A 20,216-nucleotide genomic window follows, 5' to 3' on the forward strand; every position below is an offset into this window, starting at 1 on the left:
TGATTTCAATTTCCAGTTGGTCTATCACACCCTATCAGAGGTCTTCACCCTGCCACCTCATCCTTTTTCCCATGATCTGGACTCTAAAATTAAAGTGACAGCTGCAGCCTTCACCATCACAAGAGATTCCACAGTTCGCCAACTGCATTCCATCACCCAGAGGTGATGCAGCTCTTGGGGTGGGCAATGCTGTGGGAAGGACAGGGAAATTGGAATTAGTCTGCCTGTCTCTGCCCACACCCTACTCTGGGTCTTCTCTCCATGTGGCTGAGCATCACCCAGATTCTGCTCCCAAAGCACTTCTTCCATTTGGTCATCCCACCATCCCACCCAAGGGCCTGAGAGGGGATGTGTGCATCAATTCAAGGTTTCTAGATCTTGTCCATCCTTCAAACACTCCCTCCCCATTCCCAATCCCATACCTGCCTTGATTCAGGTGATTTTACTACTAGGATTTATTTTTTCTTTTTCTTTTTGGGTCCGGTTGTGGGCCTGAACTCTGGGCCTGGGCACTGTCTCTCAGCTCTTCAGCCCAAGGCTAGCACTCTACCACTTGAGCCACAGCACCACTTTCGGCTTTTTTTTTCTGCTTATGCAGTGCTGAGGAATCGAACCCAGGGCCTCATGCATGCAAGGCAAGCGCTCTACCACTGAGCCACCTTTCCAGCCCAGGATTTTTTTTTTCACTTTCTGAGTGCCTCACCTGTAAGGCCATGCAGAAGTTACCTGTGTCCATCTCTGGTCCATACTGTCTCTTTTTCTGCTTTCCCCCCACTACCCTTCTCTCACTATGCTCTTGGCATTATCAGCTGTACCCAATGGGGCATGTTGGATAGGAGAAGGGCACATACATTACACCCATACCAGCCACAATGCAGAGCAGAGACCTGCCTGGCCCAGTTTCTTCAAACTTCCTTTCTCTTTATCCCCATTGTCAGAGGACTCACCCTCACACAGTGTGGGGGACAGGATACCATGGGAGTAGAGATAGGGTGCGACACCAGAAGAAGCCTGGTCCTCTCTGTCATTCCTATTCCTGGGCACACAGGCAGGAGGCAGCTTTTAAATATCATCCAGAAGGCCATTTGCTATGATTAATATCCCATTTCCCCTGAAACAACCCTTTGCTAAATTAGCCAGGGCCAGAGGGAATTTGTTGGGGGAGCAGCAAGTCTCAACTTAACTCTCTGCATGCATTAAAAAAGAAAAAAAAAACTTCAGAAACAAAACGAAGATCAATCAACACCCCTCCCCCAGCTGCAAACCTACAGTCCATTTAAATTCAGCAGGTTGGCAGTTAATTATATTTTCGCACCTATGGCAGGAGTTACAGATGTATTTATAATGTGCTCCTGCCCCAGTGGAACCTCCTCGGGCCTCCCTGGGGACCCTTCCCCATAAGCCTCTTCCTCCCCCAGCCATGGAGCCTGGTCTTCACACAGCTGCTGTTCCAGTCCAGTTGTGTAAACTGAAGGTGGCTTCCTAGATTTTAAATTCTCTGTAAAAGGTGCTTGAGAAAAAAAAAAAAAAAAAGACAAGGATTCCTTTCAAGTTTTAAGTCAGAGGAATAAGGTTATTAAGAATAAAGCCCCTGGGGTAAAGAAATGCTGCCCATGATCTTGAGAAATTAACAACTGGAAATGCTTAAACAAAGAGTGGGTGCTCTGACTGTGGTCAGATACGTGATAGAATTCCAGACTTCAAGAAAGCCACTGGGGAGCTGGGGAGGGGCAATTTTGTCTGGCCATGAGGTCTCTAAGCTTTCAACCTTTCCAAATTTTGCCAACATTTAAAACAAAATTTTCAGACCACAGGTGCAGAGCCTGGCTGGAATGGCAGAAGTTTCTCTGGCAGACTTCTCCCTGAGTATCTCTGACTACGCTGTGCTGTCCAATGTCTGCTAGAAACCACTCAAGCTGAACACTGTCATGACTTTTCTTAAATATCAGTCCAAATGAAATCTGGAGATCGACTATACGAAAGATTTCTTGAGATGTGGATTTCTGGAGTTGGTTCACTGTGATCTGTGGTACAGCCTGATAAATTCTGATGGGGACAGAAGGACCAAACAGGACTTCTAAACAGTTGCTCTGCTTCTGAAGCATTAAAAGGGGAAGGAAGGGCGTGGGTGGCAGACTTACGGTCAGGGTAGCATGGCTCCTATGAGGGGCTATGTCCTGGGGAGTTTGCAATTTCCAAATAAGGTCCCTTGGTTTAGGGTGCCATGTCTCTTGACCTCAGATCTGAGAAAGGAGGATGGTTACAGCCTTGTTGAACTGGGGATACTAGGATCTAAAATAGGGTCTGGTGAGGAACAAAGAAATGCACACACACACACACACACACACACACACACACACACACACACACACACACACAGAGTATAGATACAAGCCAGCTATCAAGACCTGCTGTGGGAATTCAGAAAGCTCTGAGGCTGGTGAGGGTGGGGTATATTCTGCTCCAAGGTTGGTGAGGGTGGTATACGTCCTGCTCCAAGGTGTAGATCACTTTGTCTTCAGGTAGCTGCCTTGAGGCCTGACACTGAATACCTTCTCACTGTAGATCTGCACTGTGCTGGGATCCTCTCTGCTGGTCCTGGGGCCTTCCTGGAAGCCTCAAGTTAGTGGTCAGGATGTGCTGGGCCAGGCAAGGCCCTTTGATCCTACTGACTTGGGATAATTTCAGATTAGCCTACTCTTGGCCCTCCAGCCTTCCATTTCTCTGTAACCCTCTTGCCTGGCCTGAGGGCTTCCTCGGCAGCACCCTGAGGGGTTTCTGTTCTGCCAGAAGCCTTTGTCCAGTGAGTCATTTGTTGCATGTGAAGACTGGAAAATAGGTGCTTCTCAGTGCTATTTTTTTTCTTAAAGCAAGGCCAGCCTTAATGCTGGCTACCCTGCCTGTCTACTGTATGAGACTGAGTAGCTGGAAGAGTTTACAACTGAAAATCACAGCATTGGAGCTGAACAGTTGTGTCCCCAGGTCCACCCTCTCCGCCCCCCAACTACAACCACTTCCCCAGGACAGGTCTACTATGAGAGTGTGTAGCTAACTCGCCTGGGCCCACACCCCTCAGCCAGTCCCCAGCAGCCCCTTGGAGACTTCACGGACAGTGCGTGGTCTGTTTAGAAATAAAATGATGCTTGGAGGAGAAATGTGGAACTTAATAGGATTTAAAAAGCCACAGGACCCGATGGAGCTGCAGATGGTAGAGGAATGGGGAGGAGGGAAGTGGGCCTGGGTTTATGGTGGGGAACATGGCCTCAGGGAGGAGCTGGAGCTACGTCACATGCATTGTGTCCAACCTCATTAGCCTGCCCAGCGGGAATTTACTGTCACCACAGTGCCTCTGAAGTGAGGGAAGGACACCCTGAAGATGCCATTAAATGGACTAGGGGGGGGCAGCCAAAGATGCAGGTGACTTGGCCAGCGCCTAGGGTGGGGTCCAATTGGAAACAACTCCATGAGCTGTTGCACCTGCCCCAACCTTCCCACAGGTTTGTGGGGGGGTTTTTTTGGTTTGTTTGGTTTTTTGTTTTTTTGGTATTGCCCAGGTCCTGGCAGACACAGCCTGAGAGAAAGGGCAACAGATTGTTGGGCAAGAAAGAGGAGCTGGTAGAGAGGAGAGACCGGGGTTCCCAAGTCTAGAAACTGATGCCCAAACATCCAATGGAAACTGCAGTGGGGTTGTTTCAGCCTTAGGCAATTCTGCAGGACTTGGGGAGGGATATCAGAGGTTACTTTATCTTCTAGAAGTTTCCATGGGGGTCTGCTAATTGTATCTAGCTACAACTACCTTTCCAGGGCTCCCCCTTCGTGACTGGAGATCAGGGGTGCCTACACTAATCCCCTCCTCGGTCTATCTCAGGCCTTGTGGCTCAGCCACGTGACCCCTCTCTGTGGGCTCATCAGATATCCCTCAAGGCTCTTTAAGGTTCAGCAAAACACACCCCATTGTCTTGGGAGCCAGCCATACCTGGGAAGTTAGTCCTTTCCTCCAGTTCGGGCCTTATGAGCCATAGCCAAAGGTAAGCTGGTCTCTATACAACAGGACTCATTCTTCCAGGAGATGGCCATGCACATGTCTCTCTCTCTCTCTCTCTCTCTCTCTCTCTCTCTCTCTCTCTCTCTCTCTCTCTCTCTGTGTGTGTGTGTGTGTGTGTGTGTGTGTGTTCCAGTTCTGGGACCTATGGGGATGATGAGAGCCAAGGTGACATACCCTGAAAGAATTGTTTCCCACTTTACTTGTGTCTGTATGCCCATATGCCTGGGCCTTTGGGTACAGTGAACTGCTCAGGGTTGGGCCTATTACTCTGAGAATCTGCTGCATCCACTTTGCTTCTCATGTGGTTATAGCTGCTCTTATATTTGGGGAGAAAATGGTCTGAACACTTTGACTATTCCTGCAAGGGGGCAGTCTGTTAGTCTCAGCAATTTCTCCATAACTTTTCCTTCTCAAGTGCTGCCCCTGCACCCACAAAACTCCTGCTGCCAATTTATCTGCCTGTCTCCACAATCCCTCACTCTTTCATGGGGGCTGATGAGGTCAGATGATGCATGCAGAAACTCAAGAGGTGGAATAAGAAGCCTGCACCATCATCAGGACCTCACCTGTGTGGATGGGGTAGGGAGCTTCCCCCCACTCCTCAAGTCCTGGGCCTGTACATGCTTCCTGTGCAGAAAATAAAACCTCTTGTTCTGCCCGCTGGCATTCAGACACACCTGGAGCAGTTAAATGAACATCCTAGGTCCTCAGGTCTTTGGAAGCAAAGTTCTCAGAGGTGGGATGAAGAGGCAACTCACCCATCTTCTGCTCCTTGACCCCCCAACTTCCTCCCATCCATGCCAGGTCTTTCCCCACCCTACGGTCTCCAATGTTTGTCTCCTTCCTCCTATTGCTTCTTTTCTATCTCTATCTCCTTCTTCCCTTCCTCTCCTCTAGCCTCTTCTCCCCATCCCACAGCTTCCCTTCCTTTCACACCCTATTGCTCCCCATTTCTTTGTTTTTAATGCTTTCCCCACCTTCCATTCCCTTTCCCCCAGAAGATGTATTTAATAGATACTAAATTATCTTGAACCAACTTTCTTAAAAAAAAAAAAAAAAAAGAGCTTAGTGATAGTGCTGACTCAGGACCATCTCACTATTTAATATTGAATATGCAATTAATAGATAGACGTTTAGGCCTGGCTTTCTTTTCCCCTTTTCGACCACAAGAAGAATAAAAGAGCTGATTAATCTGGCTTGGGGCAAGTGTCAGCACAAGAGATATATGGGAGAAAGGAGATGAGGTTAGCAACTTGGAGTCAGAGAGCGATTTCCTCCCAGGCAAGCAAGGACTGGGAGAAGAGGGTTGGAGCAGAGCTCAGCCAGGCTTGGGGCAGAGGGGACTTCCCACAAGTAATATGGGTTCTAGGGAACCTCTGAACCTTGGCCTGCTGGCTCTCCTGCGAGACCTTTCTTGCTGGGCCTTGTTCATGCCATTCTCCTTCTTCCCAGGTGTGGAATCTCCCCTCATTCAAGCCAGAAGTGCCACCTCCTCAAGGGGCTACCTCCTCCAAGGTCTCTGGTGTTCCTGTCTCTGGAGTCCCCTTTCTGAGATTACTCTTGGCTCCTATGGCTCATCATCTGTGTTATCTGAACAGGGAGCTACAGGAGAATCATTGCATGCCTGGGTGCCCAGACCCTGGCCCAGCTGGGCTAGTCATCAGGATTCGTCCTTCACTCTGTCATGATTCTCACAGGCCTAGGTGAAGCCAGGGGAGAATGAGCTTCCAGTCACTGTGAGAAAAAGGGGTGGGAGGAGGCAGTATAGTCCAGGTAGATTTTGCTCACTAGAACACCTGAGTCATTTTTGCCCTGCAACTAACTGGACCTCAATAATCAGTGTCCTTAAGACTCCAAGTGCTCCATGATCCCTGGGGAAGTACATCTGTACCCTCAGGCATAGCACCCTTTCAACAACACCTCTTAAGACACCACTCAAGCCCTGATGTCTAGGGCCAATGGCCCATGTGAGGAAGGAAACTTGGCGCAGAGATCTTGTGCCCAGATCAAGGTTCTGTTATAACTTGTCCAGATGATAGCAGCCTGAACTGAGTATGATGAGGAAGTCTTCTGGAAAGGACTCGACATTCCAGGGATTGTCAGGCCACTTTGGATCACACTATAATTCCTTCTAGGATATTGACCCTAAAGCTTTAGCTTTAGCCTTGGCCTATTATTCCCTAATAAACTTTGGGGGAGGGGATTTTTGGAGCAGAGGTCAGGGTGGGGAGGAAGATGTGTATGAAAAGGATGAAGGAAAGAGAAATTCCTTAGTGCCTGGCTGAGCTAATGCTTTGGGAGAGTCGAGGGACAGAAGACCCTGGATCTAAGAGGGTAGTGGACACAGACACTTGGATCAGATGGTGATAAAGCAGAAGCTAGAAGCTCCTTTATGCTGGCCGGATGGAGGAGTAAATTCCTTTTCTAGGAAGAAAGTGCCCCATTCCTACACTCCTCCTAGTGGCCATAAGGAGTATTTTTTCTGGATTTTTCCTTCCTGCTGTGAGGGGAGACCAAGCAAGTTCTTTCTGGTGGAAGGGTGGCCAAGTTAGAGAAGGCTGGGAGAAGGTAGCTCTGTCCCTCTGTCTTCTGGGGTGTCTTCCCCACGCACGTCTGTTCAGCTCACCGCCTAGTTGAGCCCCAATGTGTACTTGGGGTGGGGCTTCTTCACTGGTGGACAGGATAGAGTATTCCCTTAGCAGTCCCTGTTCTAATCAGGGACTGAGTTTTGTCCTCTGCCCCGGAGAAATGGTCGGGAGCACAGTTCAGAGCTCAGTGGTGTGAGGTGGAAGGGCTGTGGTCATCAGGATGAGAAGCACAATATTCTCCTCTTCAAGGAGGTTAGGGGTGCAAAGACCTGAAGCCCTGCAAAGTCCTTTGGGGCAAAGTGTGTCTTTCTCCCTTCTTCAAGTGTGGTGATAGGTAGGCACCATGAGAATTAGTTGGCTGTATTTATCATCTTTTTCCCCCCTTGATTTAGATAGGATCTAAACCCACTGAACTCAGTCCCCAGTCACGTCTAGGGCTGCTGAAGCCAGACTAAGTAGAATAACCACAAAAACAATACAACTTCAGTGGCTCTGCTACCTGGGGACAGAGTTGCCCCTGCTGGCCACCTACTCTTCCCTCTCATGGCAAAGGTTCAAGGGAAAGCAATGGGGCTCAGCTACCTCATGCCAGGGTCCCGTGGGTTCCAAGTTCTAGGGCAGGTGTTTGTGAGTGAGACAATGTCCATTTTCTTGTGTTCCTTTCCACACCTACTTGCATCTGTTTCTCCAATCTTTCCCTCCACACTGGCCCTTCTACACACACTGGCCTATATCTATACATCCACCCCAGGCCCTCTTCAGATAGGTCCCTTTTCAGATATATCCTCTGCAACCTTTGTCTCTCTCAATTGCCTCCTTCCTTGACAGGCATCGCTAGGCTATTTAAATCCCACTACACCAACACAGACACACTCTTTCAAACCTTCCACAACACTGCTTGTTTACTTAGGTAGAAACCAATCTGCCAACAGATCCCAGTCTCTACCCTATTGTCTTTCCACAATCAGTTATCCAGAGCTCCAAAGCCTTGCCCCTGATCCTAAGCCATGAGGTCCCCAGAGAGGCAGGAGGCGGTGGCGGCAGGCAATTGCAGCACCAGGACAAGGTGGGAAGGGAGGAGGGGGATGAGGAAGGGCAGAGACAAGTGGGCCCTCACGTGAAGGGGGCTGGCGCAGACAGCTACTACCTCCTCGGCTCTCGCTGTCCGCGGGCTTCACCTGGATCGGCCGGTTCATCTGTAACAGAGAACAGGAGACAGTGTCACAATGGGTCTAGTGTTGAGGGGCAAACACCCCACTTGTAAGTGTACATTGCACCCACAGAAGCAAAGAGGCAAATCCTCCTGAAGCGCCACCTACCTCCCTGTGATGTGTTGGAGACCCGGTGAGGTCCCTCCTCCTGCTTTGAGCAGTGCTTGCAAACCTGGACACCCAAATCTGAGGTTGATAGAATGCCTGTCCCTGTTCCCCACGTCCACAAAACCATCCTGTACCCCAAGCATATCTGTGACCCAGGTCTGGGTCATTCAAGACAGCTGGTCAAAATGAAGTGGTCCGCAGGTGAAATCCTGCCCAGCTCAGGCCATGGCAGTGAGCTGTCTCCCTTGCCATCTCAAACTCCTGGCCTGTGGGGAGAGTAAGGCTTTAAGCCTCTCAGCTAGTGAGTGGGAGTGTGGCTCAGGACAAGGGCTTCTGATTGCAGCCATAGGTCCCCCGCTTAGGATACGTGTGCAGTGGGCACAACTTCTTGTCTCCCTCAGTGTCTGGGTACCAAGAGAACACAGGCACAGGCTGGCTCTCCAGCTGCTGGCATCTCCTGGGAATCTGTGTCAATGTCCTGTTCAGGCCACTAGGGGTCTCTCAACTCCAAGCATCGTGCTTCCACAGCTTCCTTTCAATCCCAGCCGGCGACAAGCACCAGGGGTGGGCTCTCAAGCTCTGAGTTCCCACCGTATTTCAGACAATAAAAATGATAGAAGCCACGCAATGCATCGTACTTCATATCTTTGCCAGCGCTTTTCCTGTCCTGCCTCTCCCAGATCCCTTATTATGTTTGCATTTCTCTCACAAACACAAACCCCGAGAGGCAGGCCACAGCAGTGCAGACACCTGCGTTTTAAAGATGAGAAACTGAGGCAGAGGGCCAGTCATGTGCTTTCCCAGGCCACCCGAGGGCAGGGTCTGCCAAAGCTATTTCTGTGCTTACATTGTACCTTGAGGCTTGGATGTCAACTCACTTGCCTTATAAGGGCTGGAGCAGCCCAGTCACAAGCTGCCTCCTGCCTTTCTGGTCTAGGATTCGAAGTGAGTTTTGGCTGCGTGGAGGGGGTGGGGGAAGGACGTGTGTGACTCAGCAAGGTGAAGCTGAGGCCAGGGGAAGGGCAGAGCCACACCGAGGAAGGACAGAGACAGCAGGCAGGATTCGGAGCAGACGGGGGAAGGATACGCAAGGAGCCAGGGCCAGCAAGACAGGCCATCGGAGTATTTACCATCAGAGAGAGACAGGTGCTTTGTACGTAAGCTCCCGCAGCAGGGAGTACTGTCACGTTATAGAAGCTTCAACCCCAGAGACAGAATGACGTTTCTAGCTTCCCACAAACCACCTCATTTCCAGACCTTTTTGGAAGAGTTTAGAAGGTGGCTCAGGCATCTGGCTATAGGAGACAGCCTGACGAGGGAGCTGGGTCATTCCTGGTTTGCTTTTGGGAATTCAGCATCCCACCTTTTTTTCTAGGCTGCCCTTCCCTCCTAGGACATCCCTTCACCCCATCAGAATATTAACCAAGCAGAATATTAACTATGCAGGTCCAACCCTGCTTAGTTTCTGAGATCAGAGGGGATAGGACTGATTCAGATTGGTGTGAACATAGACACAGGAGATCCTATCTCCTTTGCCTTTCCACAAGCCTGCAGTATTCTATCCCAGAAGGTGCTCAAAGCTAGCCTGGACCCAAGTTTGGCCACTGTGTTCTCTTGCTCCTATTACCATTTGTGCTTATGTAACTTCACAGATCTCTGAGGTAGGGATTACTATCTCCGCCTTACCAGTAAGAGTATCTGGCTAGAATTCAGCCAGGAGGGGCATGTGCAGTGTAAATTATTGTCATGACACTTGTCCTTCCTGTGGCTTTCTTTTCCTTTTTTGTTTGTCATTGACCCAGCTGCTCCAACAGGAGGGGCCTAAGGAGGGAGGAGGTGGAGAAAGAGCCGATGTAGTGGTAATGGCTGTTTGGGACCAGGATCCTTGGGCCATTGAATTGAAAGGCAACCTCTTCGGTCCTGGGGCTTGAACTCTGGGCCTGGGCGCTGTCCCTGCGCTCTTCAGCACAAGGCTAGCACTCTACAGCTTGATCCACAGCACCACTTCTGGTTTTCTAGTGGTTTATTGGAGATAAAAGTCTCACGGAGTTTCCTGCCCAGGCTGGCTTTGAACTGTGATCCTCAGATCTCAGCCTCCTGAGTAGCTAGGATTATAGGCATGAGCCACCGGCGCCCGGCTGGCCCTATCATCTTACACAGGTCCCCACACATATCTTTACACATTTTGCCTCCCCCTAAGTCCATTCCCTGCAGCGTCTGAAGCTCCTCAACCCTTCCGCAGACTCCTTCTCTTGATGTTCTTTGAGAGTCCTCAGATAGACGGAACTGTAGCCTTCTAAATTCATCTGGTGAATCTATGACCCCACAATATGATTATAGTTGGGAATAAGACCATTAACACATGGTAATTAAAGGTAAATGAAGATATATGGGAAGGGCTCTCATCCTACATAACTGATGTTCTTATGAAAATGAGACACTAGGGACAAGTGCACACAGAAAGGCCATGTGAGGACATAGCAAGAATGCGGCCTTCTTCAAATGAGAAAGAAGAAAGCTCTTCCCGAAACCCAACTTACCCACACCTTGATCTTAGACTTCCAGTCTCCAGAACAATAAGACAGACATTTTGGCTGTGACCTCTCAGTCATCAACGATGACCTCTCAGACCTCTCATCCCAGCAGATGAGAATTTCTGACCCCTGAAGCCTGGCTAGTGTTTCAACAGGAAGGATCTTACAGAGAATCCCATTTTCTCCATATTGAAGGCATGTTCAAGGCTAGGGAATGGCTTGTAGAATAGAGAGGGCTAAGGCTTCCCAGGACCCTTCAAAGGATATACAACACTCAAGAACATGGAACACGTGTGTGTGTGTGTGTGTGTGTGTGTGTGTGTGTGTGTAATATTTCCAGGTTATGAAATCTGAGAATGAGACAGATGAAAATAGAACTCCAGTCACAGAGATGGATTTTCAGAGGCTAAGAAACCAATCCAAAGTCACACAGGGGGCAAATGATGATATTGGATGGACCCAAGTTTCCTGACACCTGGGTCTATATTCAGAAGATGCTGGGAGCCAAAGATAGTCTGGGAAGGTTCATAGCTGGACAGGGGTGAGGAGCAGAATGCCTGATAGATTTTCTTCCCAGCAAGCATGTGGAGGAGGGTCTGGATGGGAAAGGGAAGGTAAGGGGGAGTGACCCACACCCCGCTCTGCCACTCTAGAGCCTCATGTGTCGAACTGAGGTGGGGAGCAACGCTGTGCAAGAGGTTCCACTCAGGGCCAAAGTACGCCCAGCAGAGCTCTCATTTCCAGGGGTGATGTAAGGAGGAAGGCTGGGCCTGGGAGCAGTTGTGTGAGTCGCACTGGATGGGGAAGAGCTAGGACAGAGCTACTTCTGATTCCGGAGGTTCTCTTTGCCATGGTAAATATAATGAGGCAATGAGATCTCCCTGTGCATGGAGCTTTCACGTTGGATGGGCCATTCCCTTAGGGGGCCATTCCACTGTCCCTCGGTTTTCAAAACCTGCATACTTGGGAAGCTCAATTGCACACTCCTTCCTACCCGATTGAGGCCTGGCATGTTTCCGGAAGGCCTCCTTGCCTTTCCAGCTCTGAATGTCATGACCAGACCTGCTCTATGGCACTCACTAGCTTGCTCTTTCCTCACAGACCCCTTGGCTTCTCTCCAGTTTCCCCTTCCTGAGAGTGGGGATCTGGAGTCCCATTCAGTCTCCCACTTGTCCTCCGCTAAGGGCTGGTCACTCATAACTGCTCCAAGCAGAGTAGCTAAGCAAAACTGACTTGGTTCTCATATAGCGGCACTCCTGGGGTGGCTTTTCATGTCCCATTAGGATCTGAGGATGGCCAGCATCCAGTGGCCTTTGCAGAGCTTGTCAGAGCTGCCGGGCTAGATAGGGAGATAAAATACAGCCGCATGCTTTCTTAATTCTCAGCAGAAATAAATTGTAAGGCTCGGGTGGGAAGGTTTCTCAGTTAGAACAGATTCTGTTCAGGCGGCTGTGACCTGAAGAGAGACCTCTCTCCCTTGTCTGCCCTGGTCCAGCTTCGCCCAGAGTGTTCTGTCTCCAGAAGAGAGGTGCAGACTGAGCCATCTGACCTGGGAAGAGAACACCAGACTAGGCTTAAAGTTAGGGAGAAAGGACAAGACAGAGGTGACAAAGAGAGGTCTGAGAGGGAGCCCAGAAGGATCTGGAAAGGAGGGGAAAGTAGTGGAAGAGTCAGGAGGAAAAACGAGAGGAAGACTCTTTGGAACGTTGTCCCTTAGGATTCCTTTCCTGATTCACGTTCCTCTGTCAAGCCTTTCCTCACAGCCAGCGTAGTGTCACCCTGGAAGGTCTGGAACCCTAGGCTAGGGTGCAGGATCACCTGTGTTGACGCTGAGTGTCTACAGGGGCCCTGGACCCCAAGTCTTCGTTTTGCCTCCAGGTGCCCAAGGTAAAGCTGCCTGGCCAGGGCTGCTTTTCCTGGGTCAGGAATAGCTCTAAGATGCTGCCTGGAGCTCTTAGGGTGAGTCCTCTAGGGACACTAATTATAATGCTGGCTGGAAAATACAACCCGCATCCCCCTCAGAAGGAGCACTCTGGTCCAGGATTTAAGGTCCTCTCTCTGCTCCCTATTGAGAGAGATGGGGGGTGGGGGAGCAGGCAGGTGGCTCCTTCCTGCCCCCTCCCCTCTATTCCTGCCCCCTTTCCCTTCCCCCTCCCCCTGCCACTTTTTGCATCAACACAGAGCCATGCATTAAACAAGACATTCCATTAATTTCTTCATCATTATAACTTAAGCTGGGACATACCCTTTAAATATTCATTCAGCTATGAAAACTGGGCATTAAAATTTTAATAATGTCAAGCTCATTTGAACCAGGCTCCTTGGGGACGATTACGATACAATTAGAATAAATATGATGATTGAGCTGGTTGAAAGGCTTCACCTGTCCAGGGTGGCTCGTTGGGCAAAGGAGAGGCCCGTGGCTGATGGGCAGCCAGACTGACAGGCCAGGCTCTTTCTTGCCTTTTTTCCTCCCTCTTCCATCTCCTTCCTCCCCTGTTCAGTGCTTCCATATCTACTCCCCACTGGGCACTGCAGGTCTTTGCTGCCTCTCTGAGAGCCAGGATGTAGGGAGATCATGATTAACACCTCCCTCCCCAGTTCTATTTGCCAATTTCCTGGTTCTCTTGGTTCAACCTGAGCTGTGCTCATGGGGCCCCTGTGAGGATCATGTTCTTATCAGCATGACCTTCTCTCCTTAGCCTTGCAAGGGGTTTCCTTGAGGCTGGGATGAATACTCCACCAGAGCTGAGACATCCTGTGGAGGGGTGCCCCAGTGGTCCTTGACTATGCAACTGTGTCCTGCCACCGAAGGAGAGAACCGTCCCCTTCTGCTGTAACTTCTTCCCTAAGGGCTGGCGTGGGGATCTGGGCTGGGACTAAGCCTTTCTGCATCCCCACCATTGACCTCTACCTAAATCCAGAGCTGGAGAGACCCAGAGAGTCTTCTCGTGTACTTATCCCTCTACCCCTGGAGTTACAGCACTTTTCCTGGGCATTGCTCCCTCTAGACACAGGTTCCAAAGTGAGTTTCCCAGGATAAGGCTTCTGTTTATGCACTTAGAATCACACATGCACGCTTGATTAGTGCTGTCGGACATTGCAGACATACACCCCCCCCCCCAAAAAAAAAGAAATTGTTCCCTGTGGCTGAGAGATCAAGAGGAAAGGAGATAATTGAGGAAATGCAGGAATGCAGTGCCCGACACAACAACGATCACCACTGTCTGGTTTCCCAATCTGTGACCAGAAGACATGCCAGGGGAAGTGGACCAATAATGCCAGGGGAGTAAGGACAGATGTTGTGGCAGCCACAGAGATTACAGTGGCCCATAAGGGATGTCCACAGCGCTCTTGAGAGGCCTGTCAACTTCCAGGTGCCATTCCAGAATGAGTGTGTAAAAATCTTCCTCTCCCCTTCACCAAGCTAGGGAGTCCATATGGACAGCTGGATTCTTATCCCACCCAAGCCTGTGAGTACCTTCCCTATGAACACATAGCTCTCTGCTACTGGATCCTGGTGGTCCCTGAGAAGGGTGGGTCCTGCCCACTCACTCGTGGATACGATGCATTACCCAGTCCAGCTTCTGCTTCTCACCCAGCCCTGCTACTTTTAGGCAACTCCAGTTCTTCATTTCATAGAAAACACAGACTTATGCCCTCTACTCCCTCTCCTGGCACACAGACCATGATGGAAGGGTGAAACAGTTAAACTGTACATTGGCGAGCTGGGGCCATTTCTGCTCTGACAAGAAAGAAGTATTTGCAAGAAACAAGTGTTACGAAAGTACCAACTGGAAAGGCCTTTCCCCACCTCTCTCTGTGTATATTATTAAAGTACTAAACTGTAAAGTCTTTCCCCCAATGTGGTTTTTAATTTGCTCTTTGATGTCCTTTTCAGTAAAGAAAATTAATTTCTACCACAAAATTTTACCATTCATCTTTTATTTTATGCAATGTCAGTTTTAAATGCGACTATCAGGACATTTGTGGCCGAAATTCACATTTGAAGTTTTTTGGCTTGTGTCTAGCGGGTAAACGTTAAGTTGGTCCAGAGAGCCAAATGCAAACTGCACTCGGGACAGATTCAAGCAAGTCCCCCAGGCAGGAGGACCACGCGTTCAGGGCCCGTGCCAGGATTGCAGGTGTATACTACTATGTCTGTCAAGTTGAGGCAGCCTTGAGAGGACAGGTTGATCATCTTCAGCCATAGACAGAAAAGCTTGGTGATACGAGGCATAATTTCCCTGCTGTGGACAGAGAAATGAAGTTACAATGAATACTCAGGGAGCAGACAGGTGGCTTTCCAGACTGCCCTCTGCCAGAACTTTGCCTTTTCCTTAGCACTTGGCAAATCCTAATTATCAAATTAATGACAAAATGATTTGTTTAAAGGAGGTCAGGGTTGGAATCATGTTTAGTTGGATTCCCTGGGCTGTGCTTAGTAGGCTTTCTGCAGAGTTAAGGGCGAAAATGACCCAGTGCCTGAAGGTTTCTGTTAACCCCGCAGCAGAATGGCAGGGGCAAAGCACATTATTTGTAGCTTGTTTTAACTATATTAGTGCTTTAATTACCTCGTTAATCAATTGCATATGGTTCACTCCACCGAGAGGAGCTAGAAATTCAAGGAATTCTGTCTGTTGTCATAAAAAAAGTTCTGACTTGTGGATAACCCATTATTGCAGTGGTCCCTGGATGCACCCTTCCCCATGCCTGGACTATGAGGCCCAATCTGGTCAGACAAGCTTGTGCCGACCTTCCAGGTTGCAAGTGGAGGCTGTCTGCTGCTTCTGTCCTTTGTCTGTGTCCTTTGCTTCCCACGGGTCTCAGTTTCCCCTGTCAGCTTTCAGTCTCAATCCCTATTCTTTCTTGCACTGCCTTGTTGCACCTTGTAAATCATTACAGCTCCGTAAGTGTCAGTTTTATTTGTATAATGTTGGTCTCTGCTCAGTAGGGGAAGGCCTGCCCTCATTTTGCTCCCAATGCACAGGTAGAACTCAGCCACAACATGCTGGGGTACCATATTAAGAAATGTGACTGAAACCTCTCTTCTGCCCCATTCATTGATTTTGTTCCTCTTGCCTTGACTGCACCCTTGAAGCATGAATGACCCGAGGCCCATAATGGGTCACCTGGAAGACAATCTTGTTCCCAGCTCACAGAGGAAAAGGACCTTTAGACCTCCCTTCTCCAGTAATGTGGCCTTGGTGTACCTTTGAATTAGGAAGAGTTTACCGAAGCAGGGATCATTGTTTAGAGAGTCAGCCAGTGAGCACAGACTAGATGGAAGAATGGGCATTATTGTTAAAATATGCAAATCTGGAGCCCATTGAAATGCAAACCCTCCAGATAAGATTTTTAATAAATCTGGCTTTTGCTCCCAGTCTCCCCCAATCTGAGGAGGCCATCGGATGCTTGTTTGGTTGGGATGTGTCTCAGCTTGTACATCCTGTCAGTTCTTCACCCCTCTGCTCATTCAAGCTGCCCACGGGGTTGGCTGGTGGGACCCAACCTTTGGGCAAAGTGCTGAGGTGGCCACTGGGTCACTCACAAAGACGGCTCCCTGCCTCCCATTCTTTACCTGCATCTCTCTCCTATTTGTCCATAGAGTCCCAAGGCTTTGCTTCCTCTTCTAGCAAGCCTTCTGTGATTGGATTCACTTAATTACACTTGTTACTCTGTGAGCCATCACCTCTAGACTCACTTTGGTCTAGAGCTGTCAAAATGGCTCCGAAGAGGATAGGGAAAGCCACTCCTAGAGATCAGCCTAGGTTTACGACTCTCTCAATGACGTGGCTATGACTCAGCCCAGGCTATCCCTGGCATGCTGACTTTGAGCTGAGAAGTTGGTGTGTAGGTAGAGCTGGACACCTAGATCAGCCAGGATTGAACAGTGGCGTGTGCTTTCTCACGCTGCAGACCTTTCAAATGACTGTACAGGAGGTTTATATATCTTGTAGCCTTTGTTGAAACCCAGAGTCACAAATGGGTGGGATCTGGATGGGATAGGGAGGGCACTCAAGGACAAAAATGAAATGAAAAACTCAGGGCAGGATGTAAGTTGAGGAGGTGAGACACAGGTCGTGAAAGAGTGTGAAGAAAGGGTGCAGACAGGCAGATCAGGCAGAGACAGGTCTAGCCTCTGCAGTAGGCAGTTTGGCCACTGTTCTAGGCAGGGATAACATGCCACCATGCCGCATTTAGAAGACTAGGAGCGTGGAACCAGGTCTGCACAATGCCAGGAAAACAGAGTCAGATCAGACAGCATTCTGTTCTTATCTGCACATATGAGAAGACAGAAGTCCTAGGCTGGTGCATAGGAAGTGTTTGATGAATTGACTAAATATCCTCCAGTTTAGCTTTAATTTCTGATTCCTGAGTGACCTCTCAATCCTAGCCTAAGACTAGCAAGAGAACACAAGGAGTGATAGATAGGATGCAGAATCCTTAGTTCTGCAACCCACATATCCTCATTGGTTCAGCTCCACAAACAGACCACAGGCAGTTGCTATGCAACAGGCTGCTGTGCTAGGCGGTGGCTGAGGGCAGCAGCAGGCCTGTCAGTGGGCAGATTCTTCCTCTTTCTCATCCTCCTTTGAGCCTCTTCCTCTCCTTTCTTCTGCTATGTATGTTAACAGAATACTTTCCCGGCACCCAAAAGGCTCAAAGGATGGAGGGACCCCCTGGATCCCTTGACAGTCCCTAAGCCCAAGCCCTGTTGCTTCCAGAAGGAAGGACTCCCAGGTGGCTCTTGGTATGCCTTGGCTCCTTCCTTCCTGCTGCAATGATGGGGCAGTGTCTTTGTGGATGGATGCTTTTCTGGGCTGTGGCAGGTAGGGGGCAAGGTCTGCATGAGAAATTGTCAAGATAGAGCTGATGTACCTAAGACTAGATGCGGTGAGGCTTACTCACCTCTTGGTCAGGGCTCAGAGGCCCTCCCTGCCAAGGGCAGCAGGTTCTTTGTCTCCAAGCCCTATGTCTATCTTATCTCTCTCACCAACATGCCAGAGCTGTGCTGGGCGAGGAGGGTGGGAGGATCCTTGTGGTCTTAATTAAGACCCGCTGCTGTGGAAACCAAGCTAATTAGCCTGCACGGCCCAAGCTAGGTCACTAACCCTCTTCAGGGTGGGGGTGTGTGATGTTTGAAAAAAAAAAAGAAAAGGAAAGGAAAAAAAAACCCATCAGTGAATAGATAATTCTGGATGAAACAAACCCTGCTTTCCTTCTAAGGCCTGGATTTCAGTCCCAACTCTGGCACTTTTTTTTTTAACCCCTTAGAGGCAGACCCCTCTTAGGAGAACTGGGCTTACATAAGTCAGGCAAGCTCTAGTAAGTGCCCAGTGCATAGGAGGCAGCCACCTGCTCCCTGCCCTCCACCTCCCTTGCCCCTTGTTCTCTTTGTTCTCCTTCTCAACCCTTAGGCTCTCCTTTGGTCTCTCCTAAAGGCAAAATAATGGGCAGACTCCAGGAAAGGACTGAGACTTGGATGAAGAGACTCAGTGCACTCTAAACCCTTGTACTTGCGTCCACACGGACTCTCCTTCCTCTACCCCTGTCTCAGCTGTGCTCTTTCTACATGGTTCCTTAGCTCTGAAGTCTGTTGTGATGAGCCAAAATTCTCTCATTCATTTATTCACCCACTGATTCGTTCATTTCTCTATTCACTGCTGATGGAATGTCTCCTTGTGCTGGGTGCCATAGACCTCTCTCTACCCCACAAGCTTACTCCCCAGTTTCCGGAAGAGCCTTGCTGAAAGGCTTCAGCTCTGCCATCTTCCCTCAGTGTAGCAAGGTGACTAAGACCCCGAAAGGATCAGCCACACAACCCTGCACTGGTAAGGACCAGATAAGTACTTAAGTCCCTTCCTCACTCTGACCAGAGTGGCCTCTTACTAGTTGCTCACACACAGTGGTGGGAAGTTGGGTTGCCTGCTGTGTGGAGTGACCCTACCATGTTGGCCATCTCCAGAGATGAGAAACGGCCAGGTTTCCAGCCTAGCCCATCTCCTTCTTATTTCCCCTCACCTGCTCATTCATACACAGGGCAAATTGAGCCCATCCTCCACAACTGTCCTCAGAGGCTTTGTGGCACTTCAGACCTCACGTCTTCCTGTCTTTATCTGAACATGTTTATGACCCTTCCTCGGCAACCAGGGGCCCTGCATCCTGGTTGCTAACATCTGCTTTAGCTCTGGTCAGGTACTCTCTGCAGCTGTGGCTGACCTTTCCTGGCCCACAGGAGGACCACTGCTTTCAGAGACTTAGACTCTAAGCCTCTTAACAAACTGGCTGGGTAGAATGGAGGAGGAGGCGGCGTCACTCGCACAATAACCCTTCATCTTTCCTCTTTCTCCTGGCAGCCATGCCCAAGTCAGATGCCCGGAGGTCCCCATCTGCGCTTCTACCCCACCAGCCTCCCTAAGACTATGTATCCCATTTCCTGGCTAAGCCCCTTCCCTAGTCAGGAGAGAAAACCTCCATGTTCCCTCCCCCACTCATATGGTTCTGGCCCTCAGGCCTTGGGTGGGGGAGTTAGAGTCTCTAGGCTTGTGAAAAGAAAAAAACAAAGCCCGAGTAAATGACAAATGTGGAGGAAATTGCTCTTAATCCTCACACCACAGCCTGATGATGCCGGCCAAGCGCAAACCTGAGTCATCCTAGAAATGGCACAGACATTTGCTTTTTGGAATTTGTTTTGTCTCTGGGCTTTAGATTTAATCATTCTCTCTCTCTCTCTCTCTCTCTCTCTCTCTCTCTCTCTCTCTCTCTCCCCCTCCCTTCCACTCTCCCTCCCTCCCTTTCTTTCTCTCTCTCTCTCCCTCCCTCCCTCTCCCCCTCTCTCTCTCACACACACACTCCTCATTTCCTTTCCTCTACCCCTTTGCTTTCCATTTTCTAATATGAGCCTATACCACCAGCTCTTCCAAGTCTGTTTTCCTGGCATTAATTAACACAGCTCTCCAGCCTCCAACAGGCTAAATGATGAATCAGGTTAAATTCCAGACAACAACTGCACACCGCCATCAATTAGCCATCTCTGGGGCGGCTTCATTAATAAGCATCGATCACAACCCTCCTCCCAAAACATACCAGGGTCTCTAGGTCACAGGCACTGCGTGGGAGTGTACGTGTGTGAGGGTTGCCACGTGGGGTGTGGGATCTATGTGGAAGTGTTTGCACAGAATGTGGGTGGGTGAGTGGGCAGCTAGGAGTGTGTGTGTGTGTGTGTTCTACGTGTGAGGGGGCATGCCTGTGGGGATAGAATGTACGCAGGATAGAATGTGTGTGCAGGGTATAAGTGTGTGGAAGTGTGGGTGGGTGATTAGATATTGGTTGGAAGCATAGGGTGTGTTGGTCACACATGTGGATGCGCATTTTGGGTGTAGAGTTCTGGTGGTCTCCTGTATGTCCTCATCTATTTCTCTTCCCACTTCCCTGTCCTCCCTTGTTCCACCTCTGGCTGGGTAACCTCAAGTCCTCCCTGACTCCTGAACACCTAGGTTCTCACAGGTGCCCTCCACCCCTTGCCCTGTCCACCCCCCGCCTCCCATGCTGAGAGGCTCTACCCAACTTACATGTTCACAGAGCTAATTCTAAGATTCACACTGGCCATCCTTTGCCTCTTCATCCTTCTCCATTGTGTGACCTGTGGGCCAAAGCCTGACCCTCCCTTGTCTCCTGCTATCAGCATCAAGACCATTACAGGCACTTCCCTGGGGCCTGGCTCACG

General features: G+C 49.7%; 1 protein-coding gene across 50 annotated transcripts in view; it reads right to left on the reverse strand.

Moving 5' to 3' along the window:
* Window positions 1–20,216, reverse strand: part of Celf4 (CUGBP Elav-like family member 4) — a 274,062-nt gene that overhangs the window by 54,438 nt on the left and 199,408 nt on the right. For 25 of the 50 annotated variants that reach the window (XM_042675040.1, XM_042675032.1, XM_042675028.1 and 22 more), the window contains exon 3: window positions 7,751–7,829. In XM_042675040.1, coding sequence (XP_042530974.1) covers window positions 7,751–7,829 — 79 coding nt within the window. The remainder of the gene's footprint in view (window positions 1–7,750; window positions 7,830–20,216) is intronic. The other 25 variants (XM_042675067.1, XM_042675053.1, XM_042675036.1 and 22 more) reach the window with 2 other exon arrangements.

This window comes from Dipodomys spectabilis, unplaced genomic scaffold (genome assembly GCF_019054845.1).
Source record: "Dipodomys spectabilis isolate Male_0828 unplaced genomic scaffold, ASM1905484v1 ptg000024l, whole genome shotgun sequence".
Classification (NCBI taxonomy): Eukaryota; Metazoa; Chordata; class Mammalia; order Rodentia; family Heteromyidae; genus Dipodomys; species Dipodomys spectabilis.